At 39.8% G+C, this 22,142-nt stretch overlaps 1 protein-coding gene across 2 annotated transcripts in view; it reads right to left on the bottom strand.

Annotated features, from left to right (window-relative positions):
- The window catches only part of prmt3 (protein arginine methyltransferase 3), a 60,320-nt gene that overhangs the window by 22,460 nt on the left and 15,718 nt on the right, over nucleotides 1–22,142 (bottom strand). For both annotated transcript variants that reach the window (XM_038701504.1, XM_038701503.1), the window contains exons 10-12: nucleotides 21,504–21,603; nucleotides 8,853–8,931; nucleotides 1,642–1,829 (exon numbers count right to left, since the gene is read on the bottom strand). In XM_038701504.1, the coding sequence (XP_038557432.1) occupies nucleotides 1,642–1,829; nucleotides 8,853–8,931; nucleotides 21,504–21,603 (367 nt within the window). The remainder of the gene's footprint in view (nucleotides 1–1,641; nucleotides 1,830–8,852; nucleotides 8,932–21,503; nucleotides 21,604–22,142) is intronic.

Raw genomic sequence — 22,142 nt, 5'->3', positions numbered from 1 at the left:
TAAAGCAGCTTAAAATGGCTGCAAGTTAAACATTCCTGAAGCTGAACATTCCTATCTGTTCCTCATTCAGAAAAAAACTAATCTGTTCTGCTGGAATTTATAATTCCATGAAAGGGCTCTCAATTTTACGGAATAGCAGCCAGCCTTAATGGAATGTTATTGGATCGTATCAACGGGAGGCAATAGATGAGAGTCCATGTAATTTGGGCAGAGGGGCTGTCTATTTGTCACTGGAGGGGAGAAACTATCGATTAGAGGATTCAAATTCCATTATATCAAGTTCTACCCTCATTCATCACATCCACAGACGGGTGGAGGACAAGCTACTTAGCAAACAGGCCAACTAGCAAAGAAACATATGATGGTATGAGAGACAAGAGTAAGAGCATTCCCGCAGAGAAAGATTCAGAAGAGGTATCTGCACTCTTAGATGTCGAACTGTGTGTGTTTTATCTCTGTGTAATGTGTGTGCTGTCCCATCAGTGAAAACTGCTCTATCCACAGGGGGCTGAGAGTAATGAAGTTTCCTTAAGAGGAACTTAAACAAGGATTAGACACATCAATCACCATGCTCTACAGCATTGGAGCGCACACACACATACACACACACACACAGCCTAGATTTTCAGGGCCCTATCTCTCTCTCCACAGCTAACTCCTGCTCCTGCCTTCTCTGTCTATAGCCAACAGCTTGGGCCTTGCAAACTCTATTTCTTCTGCTTGTACCTTCCAAGATCCTTGCACATTACGATCAGACTGACATATTGGTTTGCCAATTGTTAAATATCAGATATTGATGTCTTCCACAGACGACAACTTGACAACAAGGTTTAGTCTCAGTGCAACTTCTGGCACAAACATTTGATACTTGTTTTTTATATTTTGTTTCTCATAATGGCTGATGCCATCTGTATTTCATCATTGAGCAACAACTGCTATGCAAACCCAGGTGAACTGTGCACTATCAAAATCACCCTTTAAAGGAAGGCTGGATCCCTCGGTGCACAATGCATGTCTATGATTTGTAAGCAGTTCAATAGGAGTGATTAAACCTTGTGAGGTTGTTTGATTTGAACACTTTTTAGAGACCTGATGATGGGACACTATATAGCATTTCACAAGAATCAAAGAGTAAAAACTCAGTTGTCAGCAGACCATTTTACTACAGGCTACTTGCAATTACTTCCTAATATCAGTATTATTGTTGGACCTCCAAATCCACTACCCTGTAGGTTGAATGTTGCAGTTCATAACCTATCGACCAAATCACTGTCGCGCTAACAACAGTCACTTTCAGGTAAACAACTGGCAGTTGATTTCAATTACGGAGATATGTAAAATCTGCAAATTTCTTTATTTCTGTTGTCATTTTGAGCCATAACCATAATGTTTAAAGATATATAGTAGAAGACATTTCTGCTCTGTTTATTTTATTTACTGTGTTGCTTTGCCAGTGTCCAAATCGGACTAGTTTTGGGTAAGTTCAAGCACTTATTTTCTTTGGCCCAACAGGTATAAAACACATCTGAATACAATGAAAACATTCAACACGTTGTTGTCATTATATTGTATGTATGTGACGCAGGGGTTTTCTACATATAAGTTATTGTAAACAAACCTTGTTACTGGTTCTTTGTTTACCTGTATGACTGTAGGTTCAGAGATGAGGGTGTCTGCTTTCACCACTTCCACCACAGCCTCAGGCACCACCGCCTTCTTCATGCACGCCATGTTGAAGCCATAAACATCATCCCAGAATGCGATGCGGTCTTGGTGCTTCTCTGTGTCTCCAACGGCTGCCAGGCTAATGTTACAAAGGTCTGGATAGACTATAGAGGAAAGAGAGAAGCAAAATGAGTAAAGGACTGATCATAAATTACGTTAAATACAACAATATTGTAGGAGCCATACTGCCTGTTTTCCTCCAAGCCACAGGGGGCATGACATTGTGTTGTGTTGTCGATGCTGGCCTCAGGCAATTTAAGTTCCTATATTGTTGCAAACAGGTGGTTAATTGAATAAGAGGAGCAAACAGTTTTTAACTGTGCTCGGATTATGTTGTTTATTCTACTTTATATGACGTATTATTTATTGTAAGTGGACGCAGGAAATAATCGCCTTAAAACTGCAAACTTTTGGAAAATACTGGACATCGTTTTTTTCGGGGTACACGTTAGAAACAATAGATCAATTAGCAACCAGTAGCCTCTAAATATAGGGCATAGTCACAACAAATATCATTATTGCAGGCATTGTTTTACAACTCACAAGTCAGACTCAAGTCTCGAGCCCCTATACAGCCCCAGCATCGACTTGGAGGTCAAAGGTTGCCAGCAGACATCTACAGAATAATCAAAAAAAGGCATTTATCTCCAATACCAATGACCATCCTGGTCAGAGAAGGGGGAAATGATAAGTGGCACTAGGGAAGGAATAAGTGACATAAAGTTCTATCTGACTTGATTCATTTGGCTTCCGTTTTCCTATTCTCCAGTTGATCTGGACCAATCTGGTCCCATATTAACGTAACAACCTTCTCTGCACTGCAATCACCTTGGTAAGTTGACGTTGCATGACATATATTTACTTACGTAAACTGTTTTTCAGTTTGCTTTGAAATGCAAGCAGTGGAAATGCTTACTTTCACAATTAAATTACCTCAAATGAGAATGTGGAGGCATACAGAGAGACCACCTGTGACATACTACAGTAGCTCTTCTAATGCTGCTCAGTCCTGAGCTTTAAGAGTTGTACAAAGTTGACTTATCTATTTCTGCATCTGACTACAGTCTGTCTGCATTTGGGTTCCATTGTAAATGTAAATGCTCCGTATTTGGATAGCGCCTTTCTAGTCTTTTCAACCACTTTTACATGGCAAGTCTCATTGGAATGCTTATTTTTTTATTTAGTTAAAAACTGTTTATATTGTTAGTTTTAGAAGCATCTGTTTTACAAACTTTTGTATAACCAAGGTCAAGGAACCTGAACGTTGCTTTAACCTCCTAATGATCTAAAAGAAACAAGTGTATAACAGATCATATTTTTGGAGGTCACTCCATCTCAAAATGCCATTTCAGTGTGCTAAACTATTATAAGGCTGTCTGGTCAATGATGACTGAACCCCTTCAGGGATTTATTTTGCTCTGAAGAAAAGATAATTAATCATAACTAAAGGAAAGGTTGGACAAATTCTGATCCCATAATGTTCTACTCTCAGTGATGAAACATGCTTAATATCAACAAATTTAACTGCTTGAAATCATTCAACAAATTTAATCAGAGAACGCCTTAACATCTTGTGGGTGTGGGACTTTGCATCAATTTCATGAGGCTGCTGTAATGACTGTATCCATCACATGTGCACAAAACATGGCCTGATGACCATATTGTCCTACTTTCATACTTTATACTTAAGACTCTGTAGACTACCCGCGACCCTGTACACTGGATAAGCGGCTGACGATGGATGGATGGATGGACTCTGTAGACTAGATGGCAAAAACATTATCATAAGTGATTGTTCAAGATCTCACAAATGTGCTAACACCAATCACATTCTCCCACACAAAACTGCAAAAAAACATTTCTTAATGTACCTGGCTTTGTGGATGGCGGTCTTGTCATGCTGGAAAAATAAAAGGCCGTTCCCAAACTGTTGCTACGTAGCTGAAGCCATGCTGCCATTGTCTTAAATATAAATGCAAGAAAACATCCCCAGACCAAGAGTACACAAAAGCATATGTAAAGTGTGTCCAAATACTTTAGGCCAAAAAAATCACAAATATGATAGTTGCCTTCTGAGGCTGTGAGCACAGAGAAGTCTTTGTTCTCATTGTTGTGGCAGGCAGTTGTGAATTTCCTTAATACTGTGAGCAATTAAATAGCTGAACATTTGAGCTACTTCACTGGCACTCCAAGGTCAATGACTGAACTTTCTCTGCTGCACAAATTACACTGCAACAGAAGTGGAAAAACATTGCAGCCTCATTTTCTTCTCTGAGCACACACAAAGACAAGTGCATCCACCAACGTCCTTTGGGCCATTATCCCCTTTATTACTTCAGGTAGGCATGCTGACGAAAGTAGCAGAGCAGCGGTAATAATGTGAATGCACTTGCCCGAGTTCTCTCTTGTATTTAACAGCAACACTGATAACTATGCTTTCTAGAATGAGGAAAAACACTCACAAAGAATGATGTGATTGATCTTGGCCTAACACAGATGCATTTCTTGGGGTGGAAGCAATGCTAAATTGTTGGCATTGCTAAAAATAACACTGGCTGTATTTTGGTCAAACAAGTTTTTTTTAGCTTAACCTGCAGCCTCAGATAAACATTTTTTCTTAGAAGAAGGAAGATGTCAGTCACTGGGAAACTGTTTGTAGTTTCATATTTCAAAGTTTTGAAGACTGCATATTGGCAGTGATTATTGTCGCTCTTAATATCACATAATACTGTCTTTTGAATTAACATTATCCATGTCTTAAAATAAGCATTAAACCTGAGCCTTAATGTCTTTTCACTCTCTTTTTAACATCTGAAAACACAAAATCACTGCTCAGATGCCTCTGTATGGTTAATATGCTTGGTGATTAAGTCGGAGCTAAAATGCTTGAAGCCACTGGTATCCCTAATGTGAAGTAACATTAGCCAACACAGAGGCCTAGGGCCTAAACTACAGTTTATAATACACTCATGAGGACATATAAAACCTAATATTGTAACATACATCTTGCCAGTACTAGTAATGAAAGAATCTGTCCCAATTAAAGATGTTCATAACAAGAGTTGGAAATAAAAATCTGGATAGTTTACGGTTATGGTAAATATACACGACTGTGGCATCATGATAACTTCCACTGAGAAATTCATAGAGCAAGTCAACATCCTGAGTCCATGAAAGCCAATACAGTCAATATGGCTCTTAGACACTAGTTTCTTTTGTTGAGATCCTGAATTCATATTGGATTGAGCTGAGGTAAGAAAGTTTGATAAATTAGCTAACGAATATGACAAGAAACCATAGTCAGCTTATACCAACCTGGTCCCAGCCTTTGTTCTCCATAAAGCAAACTACAAAAGTTTTTTTAAAGACATGTTTTACAGTTTTAAAAATACAAGCCTTCCAATGAGCAGATTTTATTTATCTTGCATGGCATGTGTTAGTGCTCAATCTCACATAACCTTCGACACATTGGACCATAAAATGTGTGAATGGATGGTGACAGCTCAGTGATGGGCAACTCATGGCCTCCCATTATTAGCTGAAGCCTGCATCTGACCCTGTGAGTGTCACCATACCTAATGACCGTGCACCCGCATATTTACACACACATAAACACGCAAAAAGCAGATTTGTCACTTCATTTTACTTGATTACTGAACCGAGTGAGTAATTATGAGGGCAAGGTGAGAGAAGGGGGGAGAGCTGCTGATTGGGTAAAATCAGGACAGGCCTGTCTGAGAATCCCACTGAAAAAGAAATGGAGACAGGGAGACGAAAAGGCGAAAGGGAGGGGGTGCTGTGGTGTGGATGGAGAGGGAAAAAGATGAAGAGGAAGAAGGGGGGTTTGCACGGGCGTCCCCAGATTCATGGCTTTGACATCTGCGTCCTTCTCGAATCGCTGCTCACAGCCCGTTTGTCATGCAGACCCCCCCCCCCCCCCATCTTCTTCTCTTGCTCTCTCTGTCTCCCCCATTGGTTGGATGGTGAAGCAGGGAAAGACTCGCGGGAGGGGGCATGGGACAAAACAGATCCCTTTTCCCTGGACATTGTGCTGTGCCAGGCAGGCAGGGACACATTTAAGGATGAAGGGGAGGTTAATGTAGTGGGGAGAATGAGGGAGCTGCTGTAACACTCTACTAATGTAGCTTAAACACACATACAGCAGCAGTGCTGCAGGGCCATACTAATAACTCTGCACAGCTGTGCGCACACCCTCAAAATCTGAAAATAAACTTAAGAACAGAAGTTGATAAACCTAACGTGACACAACAACCAGCTGCTGGATCGACAATCAATAAATGAAAAAGTTATGGTATGTCTATGTACCTTTGGTTTGGTCATTGCAAAGTAATCTGGCTGTGCAGGAATATTTGCTTTGCAGATCTGCACATAAATACTGCCTCGGGCATGCTTACCTCTGAACAAAAATAACACCATGTAGGATCATCCATTCATAGCATTGACACAGGCAACTAACCTCTTTTCTGTGCCTGGCACTTTGCTTGCTGAATTTGGAATGGGATATACAGTCCCTTCCAAAAGTATTGGAATGGTAAGGCAAATTCCTTTGTTTTTGTTGTTGAAGACAAAAAGTTACCACGAAATAAAAGCTGAAACTCTGAACTTTTGCCTCATACTCATCTTTTGATCTTAAACCCAAATGTGTTCAGTGAACAACAAAAACAAAGGAATTTGCCTTACTGTTCCAATACTTTTGGAGGGGACTGTAAATACGGAATTCATCAAATTAATGAGATAATGACTCATGACTCTTACAGACCTAACTTTATGATTTTCGAGGAAAGAATGTCATATAATTTTAAAGAGAACAGCTGCAACAACCAATGACCTGAAACCAATCAGTTCGCAGTCCAGTCCAGAAGTTCAGAATCTTTAACTGGTCTGACAGGCAGAAGTGAGCCAACAAGAGAAAAGAAATATTGTACGCTGCTGTATTAAACATTTAGATTTATCATTATTGATATGAATGTGACGTGATTTATCGTTACAGAGATTTGGTGACAGTTCTTTCAGCCATACGCTTAACGCCCTCAAGTTTAGAAGCTATTTTTATTATTTTCTAATCAAAATGCGCATCAATGTTATTCCTTCAACAAAGGAGCAGGAGCAGAGAGGAAAATCATGCTGCCACTATTGTGTCAGAAATAACGTGGAAAAGATGACTGTCCTGCTTCTAAATATCTGTAAATAAAGTCATTTGGTTGTAGTACGGTAACATGCACGTAACCACAATAAAAACATTATGCATCTATAAATTAGGAGAATTTATAACTATACACTATACTATGTTGAGCCTACAGTCATCAAATTTCAAGTTACTTTACTATTTAAACAGGAAGGAACTCTTCTAGGAACAGCTGATCATAGTTAATACAATGAGACTGCTACCTTGGAGGCGTGTCATTAACTGATAATAATACATATAAAAACTTTTTTTTAAATACTTTTTTCCAGATTATTTTGTGTATTTTGTCATTTCACTTCCTGTCGTGCTGCTGACAGTAGATCCAGCGAGACCAGCCCGTGTTGGGAGCATCAGGGTTAAAGGCTCATGACGAACCATACGGTGTCCTCTGACCTGTCACACTCTCACTCACTCTGGTCACACCGTCGCCTGTCCAATCTCCCTCACTAGCAGATCAGTCTATATATTCATTCTGGCTGTCCATCAATGTATGTGTGTGTGTGTGTGTGTGTGTGTGTGTGTGTGTGTGTGTGTGTGTGTGCGCGTGCATGCACATATGCATGTGTGTGACTGTGACCTCTCCCTCATGTCCCAAAGAGCCAGTAAAGGCAGTGTTGTGGAACAGTTCCTTAGTTGGGTGACATTTGGCACAAGCCATTAAATCTGGTCAGTGGCAGAGATGGGATGACCCAGGAGACACACACACACACACACACACACACACACACACACACACGCACACACAGGCTTTTGCCTAAAGAAAATGGTCTTTGCACATCGAAAGCTGAACAATTTCTACATTCAAACTGTATTGCAAGACCCAACTCAAAGACATTCATGCAAAAAATACATTTTTATGTTTGAGAGTAAAATCTTCCATTCCCCCTCATACAGAAATTTATGAGGGGGATGTTTTCTGCTTGTATTGACATGTGTACAATGTGTCAGACCCAGTGAGAAATACAGAAAAATCACTGCATTCCCACGTGTTCTTTGTAATAACCACAGGGGGCTGGCGTGAACAGTTTTCTCCCTGCTGACAGATGACATTTAGAGTAAATCTGACCTCAGGATCACACTGCACTGCCCCAATCCAACTTTGGCAGGGGAAACTGCCTATACTGAGTAATAAGACACACAAAAAACTCTAAATACCATTTTCAGGGTTTTAAAACTATTGTTCTATACCTTTCCTACCTTGGAAATGTATCTGCTGCTGAAAAGCTGACCCACCACATTTGATCATACCAAACACTGTCAAGGGCCATGCTGTCTGAAAATAAGCCTACTGCTTCTAACATAGTAGCAAGTATGGGAAACTCGCTTCAGTGGAGAGTAGGTGGCGTATAAGGTAGCAAGTCTGATGTTGAATCTCTATCAGCTGATAATTAAACAGCAGCAGGTAACGGAAATGCTTTGGCAAACTTTAGTCTTTTCACAGCTGTTTAGTTTTGACAGAGTACAGTTCCTTTTCCAGTTTAAGCTATTGTATATATGCTGTAAATGTGATATGTTGTTTACTTGCAGCGCTGCGCCTTTGAATCAGGTCAGCACAAGTGGGTTCTGGAGTGCACCCGAGGTAGTCCAACCTATGTTGAATGCGGTGGACGGTGGCTTTGGCTGTCTCAGTCACTATAGGGTTAACAAAGCAGAGCAACGCCCCCTGACACTCCCCCCCCCCCCAACTTCCCTATGCACAGTATATGCAGAACAAAGAGTTTTATCACTCTTGAAATTAAGCATAAATTCACAAAATGCATAATAATTTTCTGCAAGGTTTTTAAGTGGCATATGTGGTATACTTGAGAGCTTTTAAAAAGCATAGCCTAAAGCTACTTCAGAGAATCGCCAACACATAAAATCTGATGTAACAATCCTTTATGCTACCTTCATTTTGATTTTAGGAGAATATTCAACCTACCTGAACCAGTGTCAGCCAGGTAGTGTTCTCTGGCATACAGGACGGAGTCCAACATTGACTCAAACAGCAAGAAGTAACCCTGAAAAGAGAGGACATAAACATTATTACCCTGGTATCTTCTGAAACACCTTTACTGAAAAAAGGGCAAAAGCAGCAGTTTATACATCATCACCTGGTATATTTGACACTTAAAGGCAGGTAATAATTGCATGAGAAGAGAAGACTGCAGAACTGCTGGACAATTCAATTATTTATTTTTATTTTTTATCACTATGGTGGAAATCTGAATTAGCTCTGTGACTGTGAATTGAGTGATGTGCCCACATGGTCTGCCACCCAGCTTCCAAAGGTTTGACCCTGGGCTGACCTCGTGTTCTGCTCCAGTGGACGGCACATTAACAGTGTTATTATTCCATTAATGCTGAAATTGAGTTTTGTCCACATCATGTTGGCTTCGACCTGAGTGGCAGATACTGCTGACAAATGGCTTTTTTCTACCTGCTACCCCTCCATCCCGCAAATCAACCAATCAGATAAGCCTGAGCTGCAACGCTGGCCCCTTCAGTATGGTATTTGTGTGCACAACATTTGGGCGGGTCCAATCATATAAGAAGGTAAATATCTCCATCTGGGTCAAGGAGGTGGGTCAAAATCAGTAAATGGACATTTTACTGTAACTGATGACGCACATCAGTCCTTTCAATGCTGTAACAAATCTTTTGGCTTGTTTAAACTATCAAGATCTTCTGACTGCAAGGTTTGCAGTCTTGTTTGATTTACCTCTAGCGATGCCACCACATTTCAAGTACAATGGCACGAGTACAATGTTATTATAACTTATAATAACAATGTCATAAGTCATAATAAATCAAAGTAACAAGCAAAAGGACTGATGTGTAAGGTATTCAGAATGATAAAACAGACTTAAAAAAGCATTTATTAACTGGTTTGTTCATACTGAAGTAATAATACAATCAAGAATGTTTTTGTCAACAGACTGCCCATTTTTAGGGCCCGACAAAGGCCTGGCCTTTTTTTGTGCCAATTTTCAATTACAATTTTTAATCTAAATGTCTCATTACAGAGCAAGCAATCAACATGATAACAGAGAGCATCACTGGTGCATTGTGGTGTACTTTAATTTCAGGAAAGTTTAAATTTTAACTTCAGGTAAGTTCTGGGATTGCTACCACTGTATTGGAGAGCTGGACTAATGCAAGTTAGTTGTAAGCAGCTCTACTGTGAAAGAATTTATGACATTTGTAGTGTGACAGTAGGACGTAAAAAAAAATAAGAAAACAAAATGGCCTCATTTATGTTTAAGAATACCGCTACTTTCTCTATAGTGGAGGGGAAAGGGACAAGGAGAGGTGAGGGCCAGGGCAGAAGATAAAGAGGGGACGTGTGTGTGTTCTTTTTTTGAATGATGAAGAGAAAGTGGCTCCAGAGAGAGTAAGAGTGAGACAGAGTGAACGTTGTGGCCAACTGAATAGTAATTCACTGAGATAAGAGCCTTATTATTCAAATAAAGACAACCTTTTACTGGAGAAAGGAGAGGAGAGCAAGTAGTAGACAAAAAGGGAAAGCAGCCCTGATTTATAACCCTAACTCCAAAATCGTCACCATCTCTGTCATGGACCTGAGCTGATAATGATGACAGCGATGAAGCTGATATAACAGACTCATCCTCCGCGAGGCGATAAAGGGAAACATTCTCTCCGTTTATCGACAGTGGACTGGTCTCGAAACAAAGTCAGGACCGCGGGTCGTCTGCTGCTGACTGTTGTTGTCCAGCCGATGTCCTTAGTGGCAGAGCGGGACATTTTTAAAACCCTCAGACAAAGCACACTGGCCTCATAATTTAGATCCCAATTTCACGGGACACTGCTTCACTTGAAGGAAAAAGGATATGAGAGAGCGAGCGATGCCTGAAAGCAAAGTCACAGCTTACTTTTACCATCAACAATAGTCCAGAATTACTGCCCGTCCTGATGTTTTCCATGTCTTCCCAGCAGCACGTACCACACACCCCTATTTTATACATCTGCAATGTTAATTACCAAAAACACAGAAGCAACTAACTTCAACCTCTACATGAAAAATCAACAATAACAATCAATGAACATATCTGATCCAGGTAATCATGTGCAGTGTGTCATATGTAGCAGTTTTGGGCTTTAACAGGGCTCAATTTTAGACAATCAGACAGACAGCTGGAAATGTACATGTTGGTTCACCTACTATATGGTGTAACAAAAAGGTGTTAATGATATATCCAGTACATGCATCCTTCAGGCCAGTCAGCGTTGATCTGTTTATCAAGAAAACACAGTGCTCAAATGTAATATCCCCCACTGTCACCAAATTCAGACTGTATCAAAACACAATCAATAACCAACTGGAGAAGTTTGTGACTTAAGTTTTATTTATTTTATTGGACATTTTGGACTCCAGTTCAGATTGTAGAAGGAGGAAGGTTAATTTTGTGGGGTTCAAAACAGAGATTGCAACTTCAAAACTGTCCTAGTTACGATGTGTTAGCGAACAAGTTAACCACTAATACAAGGGTTGGTTCAGAGTTACAAAAACAAAACATGGAAAGGCATCATTCATCCCCACAAGTACAGAACTTCTGAGATGCTGCCTGCAGTCATTGGACTTTTCTAGACTAGAAATTAAACTAGAAAAGAAATTAAGTGCCATTTTCAAAGTATCGGAGTATTCTTTAAAGGCTGACGCTGTTCTACTGCTCTGCATCACAAAAGGTTCTTGTGCATCTGTTGACAAGTTGGTTGAGCTGCCTTACTTTGTCTTTTATCTCACATTACTTTATCTATTCAGTTGTGTTAAGAAAAAGAAGATTGAATCTCAACACCAAACTGAATAACCAACTTTTTTGATGCCTTTTCCACTTATCGATCTGTCTGTCTATGGGCTCAGTGACACAGATGGGCCGAGGTGCTAACAGATCTGTGTACTGTTAGGTAGCAAGGCTGGTGCAGGCAATGCTCTGCAGTATAGTCACTGTGCATTTCCATAAAAGAGACTAATGAAAACCTAATGAGAATGGGCTGGAGCAGCTTATACACATTAACAAAATTAGCATATAAAACACAGTCCCCTGAGTGGGCTATCACACACACTCACATACACATCTACATATGCACCAACACACACACAAAATAAAAATGGTAAATACACTTTTACAGCCGTTTTACTTATGTCAAGTATTTTAGCTTTTTCATGGAGTTGTCACTGCCCTTAATTTTACACAAAAGCTATTAAGCCTGAGTATTCTTTATAAACTCGGCAGAGATTACTTTTATAATTATTCCTGCAATGTTTTTCTATCTTCAGTTGCTGGGGGCAGAGTGAGGAAAAAAAGGCATCGTGTGCTACAATGTATAGATTTTCATGTCCATTAACCCTTGGGAGACTGAGTGACTGTCAATTATAGGTACCAAGAGGCGTTTTGGTACAAAATCTGCATCAGCAGTTTACACTTTCCTCCGCTCTCCAGTACCTCCTCCTGCATTCAACATACGTCTTCCTCAATTACTGCAGATCATCATCACTTCCAGTCCCAGGAGGGCCAAGGCAAAATAAAGGAGATGGTGTGCATGCATGAATGTGTGTTTCTTGATGTGTGTAAGGGGGGGGGATACTTCCATGCTTCAATGAACACTAAAGGCAGCATCTCTTCATCAACACGCCGCTTCTATACTAGTCTATGATCAGGAGACACCACATTAGCATAAACATTTTACACACATCCGTGTAAAAGACTTTAGTGTATTAACACTTGGTGAGTGTACATTGTGTATAATATGAGCCTAGTTTCCATTTAATGGTATGCAAATGAGAGATAGAGGGGAAAGATAGTTTAACAGCAAAGTAATTTGCATGATAGCTAGAAGGTTATTAGATGCAGTGGCTCTTCTGAAATCAATGATAAGAACAACATGTATTTTTAGAAGATGTTACACTAATTTCCATGGACAGTAAAACATTTTAATTAAGTAAATGCAAATGATTTTAAGACCTGAAAGAGTTTAAGGAAAATGGCATAGTTTCACTTTGAGGAAAGTGTTATTATGTAGTGTAGGATTCAGCATGGTTTAAAAGATGTGCATGTATCGGTTATGAATTTTTACCACGCTTTTTTCCCCTTGAATTTGACCCTTGAACTATTCTGCATTCCATCTTTTTTTTTTTACACAAAACAGCTAATTTACAGACTGACAGACATTAGCTGTAAGCTAGCATGTACCGGCCATGTCTGGATGTGTGTTTACGTGACAGCTCAGCCTCTGATTGATCTCACAACTCACCAGGAACTGCAGTTCCTTCTATAATTTAAAGATTACGCAAACATTTTTGTAACTTTTCTTTAATGGAAATGTCTTGCTTGCTTTATTTCTTTGGATCCCCATTAGCACCGGCACAAGCATTTGCTGTTATTCAACAAGTGTTCACTGTTGCTTTACCTGGTCCATGCTTGAAAACATCCACCGTGTCCACATCTTCTAATGTAATCTCTACAGTTTGCTAAAATGGGTCTCCAAATATACTTGGCCTTACAGGTACTACAAAGTGCTTGCTTTGGGTCTTCTTCACTCATGGTGATCTAGGGCTGGACGATCTGGCCAAAAATGTTATCACAATAAAAAGTTTAATATCTTTCGATATTGATAATTATCACGGTAAGTATCAAACTGTTATTTCTTTCAAGTTTAAAGGTTGATTTTTGCTCCTGAGTGAGTTAGTTGAAGAAACCTGATGGTTAATTGTGGTTTAAACTCTTCTTTATGGGCAACACTTACAGCCAAACAGTGGATAACCGTGGATAATGCCGCTGTGCGCATGAAGTGAACCATCGTGTGACGCAGCATGTGTGTAAATTTGACAGGCCCACAACTGGATATGAGAGACTCATCAAGGTGAAAACCAACTCAGATACTTGTTGCCAACTTATAGATTGGTGCATCTCTTAAGTAAATCAATAAAGGCTGTTACAGGCTGTTGGTAGCTGTAATGAGGGGAGAATCTTTATCATGTCAGCAGAAGATGTCATGACAAGATAATCTGATATTTAACACAGACATCAGTTTCCAACACGTTTGTTGTTTGGATTTTGGGACAGGCACCTTCAAATGAAAACTCATTTGGTTTTAAGGTCAAAGTCTAAGTCGACAGGATGAAAATAAAACAATGCCTGTGTGTGCCTTTGCCTTTGTGAAATAAAAGGTTATAGCGGTGAATTCATACATACCCTATAAAAATTCTGATGTACTTTCATTCAACAGTGTACTTGCCCAATAAAAGGCATTTTTCTTCACAAAAACAATATCAACTGAGCGATGCAGGATTATGAGTTTGGGTTTATGAGGATGTCTGTTTGAGGGATACATCAGCTTGTCAGGTTCATGTTCTGCATGTAACAGTGTTATTTAAACCAGAGAGCAGTTATCAGATGAGATGAGAGAAATGCAGCATTGCATTTTAGATACATACTGTATAGTTTTATTGTATTGAATGGTATTGTGGATGTTTATATACCACCCTGCTCAAAGTAAATGGCTGCCTATATGGCCATATGCCCATGCTTCACTAAGCGTGAAAAAAAATAAGAGTACCATAAAAACAGAGGGACGGTGTACTAACATGAAACACAGAAGCCATTCTCTTAATGAAAATATAGGCTTATGTGATCTAAAAGATGGATGACTGGTGAATGACTAGATAGATCTCTACAGCAGGAGGAAATATGAGTAAAAAATCTGACAAAATTTGGCTTTATGAAATATCAGGTGCTTTAATAATTTCTTGTGTTTTCATTGACTAAAAATGTTATGATATAGCTCATATAGGTTGGGCATCAGAGAGGCAGCGAAAGTGTATAGAGCCAAAATATTTTCACATCTAACTCTAAATTAAGGGTTCATTTCAACTAACCTAGAGCTGGTAAATGTTGGAACAGTGGGAAGACTAACCACACCAGTTTTGGTTATTGTTTTATTTCTGTCGAGTTTAAATTGTGAAGTATATTTTACAAACTTGAATTCAGAAGGTGTAAGGCTGTATTTTTCTGTTTAATAAGGACAATAGGTATATTTCGTTTCTTGATATTTTAAGAGTATATTCTGTTTATTTATTAGACTAAAAAAGCTGAGAGAGCTTGTGTAACAGACTATTGCTGCTTGAGGTACAAAGTGGAATTACAAGACAGTACGGGCTGGGGCTAGCTGGTTAGCATGCTAACTTCAGTAGAAATATCTACAAATACAATCTTAACACATTGAACCTTTAAAATAAGCTGGGCCTTTTGGGTGAAAATGAAAATTATTATCCTAATATCCTAATATTGTATATGTCAAATTACCTAAAAACATACCAAACAAAAACAAATGGGATGCGTTAGATGCATCAGACATTTTGTTACGCAGGCAGCTGGCTGAAACCACTTCCTGAAGGTCTTGGGGAAGTAAGTACAGCCAATAAATCCTCATTAAAACATGGACACACCTGTGGCACTGTCACTGTGTGTGTGTGTGTGTGTGTGTGTGTGTGTGTGTGTGTGTGTGTGTGTGTGTGTGTGTGTGTGTGTGTGTGTGTGTGTGCATACTCAAATGTCTCTATCTCTGTGTGTGTGTTTGTGTTTTTGTGTATGTGTCACTGACTGACAGTCAGTCAGACTAAAGGACAGGATGACTGATGACTACCGCCCTCTTCTTGGACAGGTGAGGCTCCCAGCACTGATAATGAGGCTAAAAAGGACGGGCTGCCATTAATTTGACTTTACACCTCTCCCGCACACAGCGATTCTAATTTTGTGTTTGTGTGTATATGTGTGTGTCAGTGATACTTGTTTTGTAGTCAAACTATGTTCACCACAAGGTAAAATATCAGAGATGTGGGTAACAAGAAATCCTCCACAGCAGAGAAGTTGAACAGGGCTCTTTGACACTTCTCTTGTTCAGGGTTCCTTTCACATTTTAATGAAGCATACTGAACAGAGTGTTTCTCCAAGGTGAGTTACCACGTACCTAAAGAAAACGCTATATGATGAAATGTTCAGCATCCACAGTAAAAGATTTTTTAAAGGAAAAGCCAACACTTTGTTTCTATTATAGCTTTCTGTATCATCAGTTTGTGTTCAATGCACCACGAGTTATTTTATAATAAAGAATTGTAAACGAGATTTCACACTTAGACCAAATAGCAGATCCAGGTTTGTTTCTTCAGTTATTTGGCAGAGGGGCTCACAGGTGTAGTATTTTCTACAGTTTGATAGTTTTGACTCCTATGTCAGCTAAATGAATAAATGTAAATGTCCTATGTCACCACTTTTTCAGACAAGTCTGCAATGAGCAGGAAAGGACAGGACTTCTGAAATGGTGACTACAAAGAGTCAACAAAGCTGGTACAACATGCAGGTTTGACAGACAGCAGAAATGGTGAAAATGTGTGTGTGATTCAAAATGTTTTCCAATGCATGGAATTCATAAAAACATTTCATCACTGGTTCAGATTTTAGCATTCGAATGACCTGAGACCAGTCAAAACACAGCATGTCTCCTGGCTGTATTTACAACTTCCTTTTTTTCTTATTAGTGTAAAAATTGGTCTCTGGGTTTTAGCTTTTCTGATTAGTCTCTACACGATTGCTGAACTTTTGAAAAATCGACTTGAGATGACACTTGTCAAGACTACACCAGAAAACACTGCTTAAATATTCCCTGCTATCTAAACATCATTATAGCTGTTGGACATGTCTAATTGATGCCATGTTGTCTACATTATTACAGTTATCGACATTTGCAAAATACAATAAATTTGAATCTGATTTTAAGGCTTCAGTTCTGCTGACTCTTGTATAATGTAACAAAAGTTTGTTAAAGCCAACTCTCCTCTGACAGTCTACTATCATGTCCAGATTTGTACATGCAGTACCATCAAGCTAGCCGCCCCATCACCTGTGATTGATCTTGGAGTGACAATTTTTATTTAGCCTTTCGAGAATTCAGCTCTCCTCCTCCCTGTCAGCCCCCAAGTCTCTTATCTGCTCCGGGACTGTTTGTTTTTCCATGTGCTGAGAAAGAGGACCGATCAATGTTTTGAGTTATGAAATGACAGTGGTGCTGCCAAAGGCAGTCTCTCAAACACGGCCACGGCAGACAGACTCTCATTTGCCCCCTTCTCCACCACCACAGATACACCAAATTCATCACTCATCTCTGTCTATTAGCCCTGTAACCACTGTCTGTCTGCAGGGTCCAACAACTCTGACAGCTGGACTTCAGTGATATAATCCTTTGTTTCTCTTCCACAAAAGCCTTAATTTTCAGGTAAGTAACCTATTACTTCACAATAAAATTTGCAAGGTTATCTGCAAGAGCCATGTGGGTTTTTGTGTTGTGTGCAGAACACAACTAGAAAGTCCAGTGGGTGTCACCTTTCTGCTTTGCGTCAAACGCAATTTAGGTAAGAACCTTTACTGAGGTGACTAATAATGTTGCTACGCGGAGGGGGAGCAGCAATCGTTTTTTGGACCGCTTCGCCAGGCACACTACACTGGGCGAGCTGTACTGTGTGTCGTGTTGAAATGTTTGATTAAATGGAGCTTTAGGGACTATGTTATGGATTCTCGCATTTACCTGAAGACCATTAAAGGTGAACAACAAATAAAAATAAATAAATCTGCTCCTTTAAATCAACTACAGGGAACTTTCTTTTTGTGTTGATTTTGGCAGCCACTGTGATGCAACTTATTTTTATATAATATTTTTCTTATTTAAACACAGCTGGTTGCAGGATGCATAAAGATGAGGTAAATTATCTACTTGTGGCTATGTAAGATTAATAACGAATATGACAATGGCGAAACAATTGAAACTTTGTTTTATAATAATCACTGTGCCTTTTAGCTTTTTTTTGTTCTTCAGTCAATTATTTTCTTTTTCTCTTTGCTGATCCTGCCCCAGTGCCAGTCATATTCACATATTTTGGTGGACAATATATAAAGGTATCTTATAGAGTTTTTGACCACTAGTAATTCTATGGAGCAATGCGGTCAGTTAATTGTGTACACCCAGAATATGAAAATGTAAGATAAGCTGCCACTCAATATAGACTACTTTCCAGGCCTGAGAACAACATTTTCAATCACAACACACGGGATGATAAGTGAATGAACTTGTTTTGCTTTTTTATGTACTGATGCTTTTCTTTGCCACAGTAAGCGCACGCCCCTCTCTTCTGATCCATAGAGCATGGACTTGCAGGCCTATTAATTCTACAAATTTCAGATTAATTACAATGTTCAGTGACAACAGACTCACCACATTACTATACTATACTTTCTACTTAGCTGCGTCAAAAGTATTACATTTTCAGTTCGGGTCTTTGTCCTTTTTATTTTGTCAACCCTATATTCCAACAAACAAGAGGAAGGCATACTAAACAAGTGGCTTCTCTGCAGAGAAGAAAAGGTGGATGCTAATCTATTTTTAGTAACTTAATTCCCTCCAATGCAGCCCTGCCATTGCTTTGACCCAATTTGTGACCATTCTCTGTTGGAGGCCTTAGCAAGCCTCGAATCAGTGTGTGTGTGTTTGTGCGCGTGTATTTTGAACAGGAACAAACAACACCAGAGGCATGCATTAAGGGCACGTCTGATCAATGTGACAACGATGCAGCATTTAATGTTGTTTTGCTTCCATTATTTGCAAAATAATCATTTCTGTTTAATGCAGGGATGAACCAAGTGGGACAAAAGTTATAATCCTTAAAGGGACTATATGTAAGTTCTTCAATGAAATCAATACAATTTTCATTGCCTTATTGTCAATGGGCTCTAAAACTCAGAAATGAAGCACACGCCTGTTTTCTCCGTTGCTTGCATCAGACACTATTCTGCTTTTAATGTGGGGACTCCGGGTCAGATTCAACTCTGTGCGCGCTCCCATGCCTCTCTCAGACTACAGCGGCAACACGGCAGCTAACGACATGCAGTCCACTAACACCAAAAAACAACCGGCTCACAGCAAAACACAGGCTCCACGTAAGGATACAAAACAACAAAAAGTTTTATGTGCTGAAACCCATCAGACCAAACAGGTTCAGATGATGTCGAGTAAGAACAAAGTGAACATTAGTAAAGCTGGAGAAACACAGAGAAAGTCACATTAGCTCACCGGCTAATGCTGAACAGTTGCTAATGTTATCTGGTGTAAAGTTATATCGCTTTCCACCAACGAGGATGGATTAGTTCAACCTGCAGCTGATAAAACTAATACTGTAACGTTGCAGTAGGGGTTTAACTGAGTTTACAGTATATTTTGTGAAGCTGTCTCCCTGCGTGTCTATATTCCAGGAGGACTGTGCAGAATGCGGGCCGGCTAGGCTGAATGAAGTAACGTTACGGAGCCGGTGTTGATCTGCCTCTGAGCCGGGAACGTTGAAGTAACCGCTGGAAACTTCATAATGCCCCTTTAATATTTCAGTTCTGGTTGATCTGGTGACACCTGTTGTTTCCATGGTGTCACTGTTTTTGCGGCAAATGCGAATATGGGGCTACACATTTATTTACAGAACAGCCAAAGTCACATTGTTGTAATAAAAATGTTACTCAATAAAAGACCTTTTTCTATCATGTCATGATTAAATGACGCTCGAGGGGTAACAGTTTTTCTAACTAACACATGCAATGATGTGGAAAATTCACAAAGAAGTTGTATATGTCACAAAAAAACTGAAAATCACTGCACCATTGATTTATATGACATACTCTGAGGAAAAAAATGGAAATAAAAAATGTGATACTAGAGTGATCTCCAGAACATCTCCAGAATCACTCTGAGATAATAAGACACTAGCTGGCTATAAGACAAAGCTGAATAAAGTTTAATACAGCCTAAAGCCATTCACACTGGGCAGAAAGTCTCCTCTTGTGACAACTGTCATTTTTCCATTTTATACAGGCATATTGGAGGGCAGCTTTTGAAGTTCAGGCCATTCTGAGATATGTCTGCCATCGCAGCCATGACGAGAAGTGACTGGAGAATTCTTAGATTTATTAGCGCTCTGTGAGCTGGTGTCATCAGAGATTACGCCCCCTATCCTTCACCGTTCCAACAGCATGTCAACCACCGAATTTCAATTTCCCTGGTGAGAGGACGGGAAGGCTCTGGCTGGCGACCCTTTCTTGTGACCCTGGGGTTTCACGATGGATGGGGGAGGTGGAAGGGGTACAGCTACGGGATGCTCATGAATTAGGGATGACTTCAGCGGTGCATTCAACTTTGGCCGTTCCGCCTGTATCGCCACAGAGAATCTCCCTGATAAATGGGCATCAAAGGCAAGCAAGACTGCTCTTCTTGGTTAGGTATTCAGAGGAGCTCATGGTCGAGTTTAGCTCCGTTTAAGCCATGTTTAAAACATGCATCACTGCTGCTGGCACCTTGGATTCTGCACACTGACTGTCTGGTAAGGGACCAATCGGAGATTAAGGTGGTCATCTACATTTTGGGTGTATACATGTATGTGCAAAAAATTATCAGTGACTAAAAACCACGCTGGCAGTCGACATTGACTACCTGCCATATACAGTGTGCTAGCCTCAAAAACCCAGGTGTTTTCTAACTTTAACTTAGCTCTCCTTATTAGCTAGGCTACTTACATGCTTGCTAATAACTTTTTTAAGCTGAGTCTCCGACATTCACAGCGTGCAGCTGTGTTGATGAGGGAGAGAGCGAGAGAGAGAGAGGGACGGCCCGAGAGGATGTGCTCCGCGAACACGCTATGGCGCTCTGCAATCAAATATAATTTTAAATAAGCCTAGTAAAAAAGAATGAAAATCAATCTGTGGTGGTCAGCGTTGATATTGTGGCGGGCCGCCACAAATAAATGAACATATGGGAAAGACTGGTCTTGTCTGTTGCACACTAAGTAAGGTGATTAATTAATTACAACCTACTATAGCCATGGTATCTCCTAATACTACTTAGCTAAATGTTTGGCTGACTGCAGCTTAATATTCTCAACATGATGAAACCATACACAAAGTCAGTCAACGTTTGATTGTGTGGTCTAGTTATAGTTGACTAATGTATCTAAACTTGCTAATGTAAGAACAGAGGTTACATAACCTTTGGAACAAGCCACAATTTAACCGCGCACATGCCATAAATGCACTCCGGTATTTAAACATGTAGCATTACACCTCTGGCAATCTGTAAACTTTTTCTGATGAAGGTGGCAGCATCTAGAGGCAATACCTCTGATTTACACACACCTTCAAGCGCAACACAGGTGTGAGGCTGCCAAATCGGCCAGCATTGCTCTACAGATATTAAGCGTCATCGACGAATATATTTTCTTGTAAAATGTCCGAGGGTAAACAGTAACACTGGCATTGTCACAAGTTTATAAACTGTGGGAAAATGTCCTCACTGTGGCATCCTTAACAGGAGCACAGAGATAGAGACGCACTGGTAAAATCTAGACAGCTGATACTTGCATTTAATGATTCAATCACTTTTTTTCACTTACTGATTATATGAGGATTTAGGAGTAGAATGCTGATTGACACTCCTGTGTTCCCACAATAAAACTGCTACAGTGTGTGTGAGTGTGTACAAATGTACTGACCATCCATTCTGAGATGATGATGTCCACCTTCTCCACAGGGAGGCTGATGTCTTCTATTCGGCCTTTGATTAGAGTGATCTTGTCCTCCAGCTGGTTAGACCTGTAGGAAACATGCATGATTCAGAGGACTTAGAAACACACAATTTTAAATCCAATTTTCACTCTCCTATTAGCTTTGGTCCAGTGTCTACCAACTCTGATGTAAATATATGATTGTTTAGCTGCTAAATACTCTTCTATGTTCACTAGCTGGTCATCAACATTTTCTGTCTGCTGTTTGGTGGTGTGCAGGTACCGTACAGTGGTGTTATCTGAGTTTTGTCAATATAAACAGCTGCATACTACAAGAGGAAATGAAATTGATAAAAGCGGTCAGTGTGGTAAACAGTTACACTAAGTACAACCAAAACAATATGCTGAAAGATGTTGAAACGCTCCCTAGAGCTGAGAGGAACTGCAGAGTCAGGCGACGATTCTCTGTAGGTTCATCCAGAGAGAGACCCCTTTCACACATAGTCATTTGACCCCTTGTTAATATTAAATAAAATGATAAGTGCAGCTTTAAGCCTTGAACATCAGGCACATTTATACAAACTTTATAAAAATCGATAAAGTATATATCTAGCTATATATCAAAAC

Source organism: Micropterus salmoides, unplaced genomic scaffold (assembly GCF_014851395.1).
Source record: "Micropterus salmoides isolate LMB-PRFRI ecotype aquatic unplaced genomic scaffold, ASM1485139v1 Ms_hic_scaffold_6, whole genome shotgun sequence".
NCBI lineage: Eukaryota > Metazoa > Chordata > Actinopteri > Centrarchiformes > Centrarchidae > Micropterus > Micropterus salmoides.
This window is presented reverse-complemented; position numbering and strand designations above follow the sequence as displayed.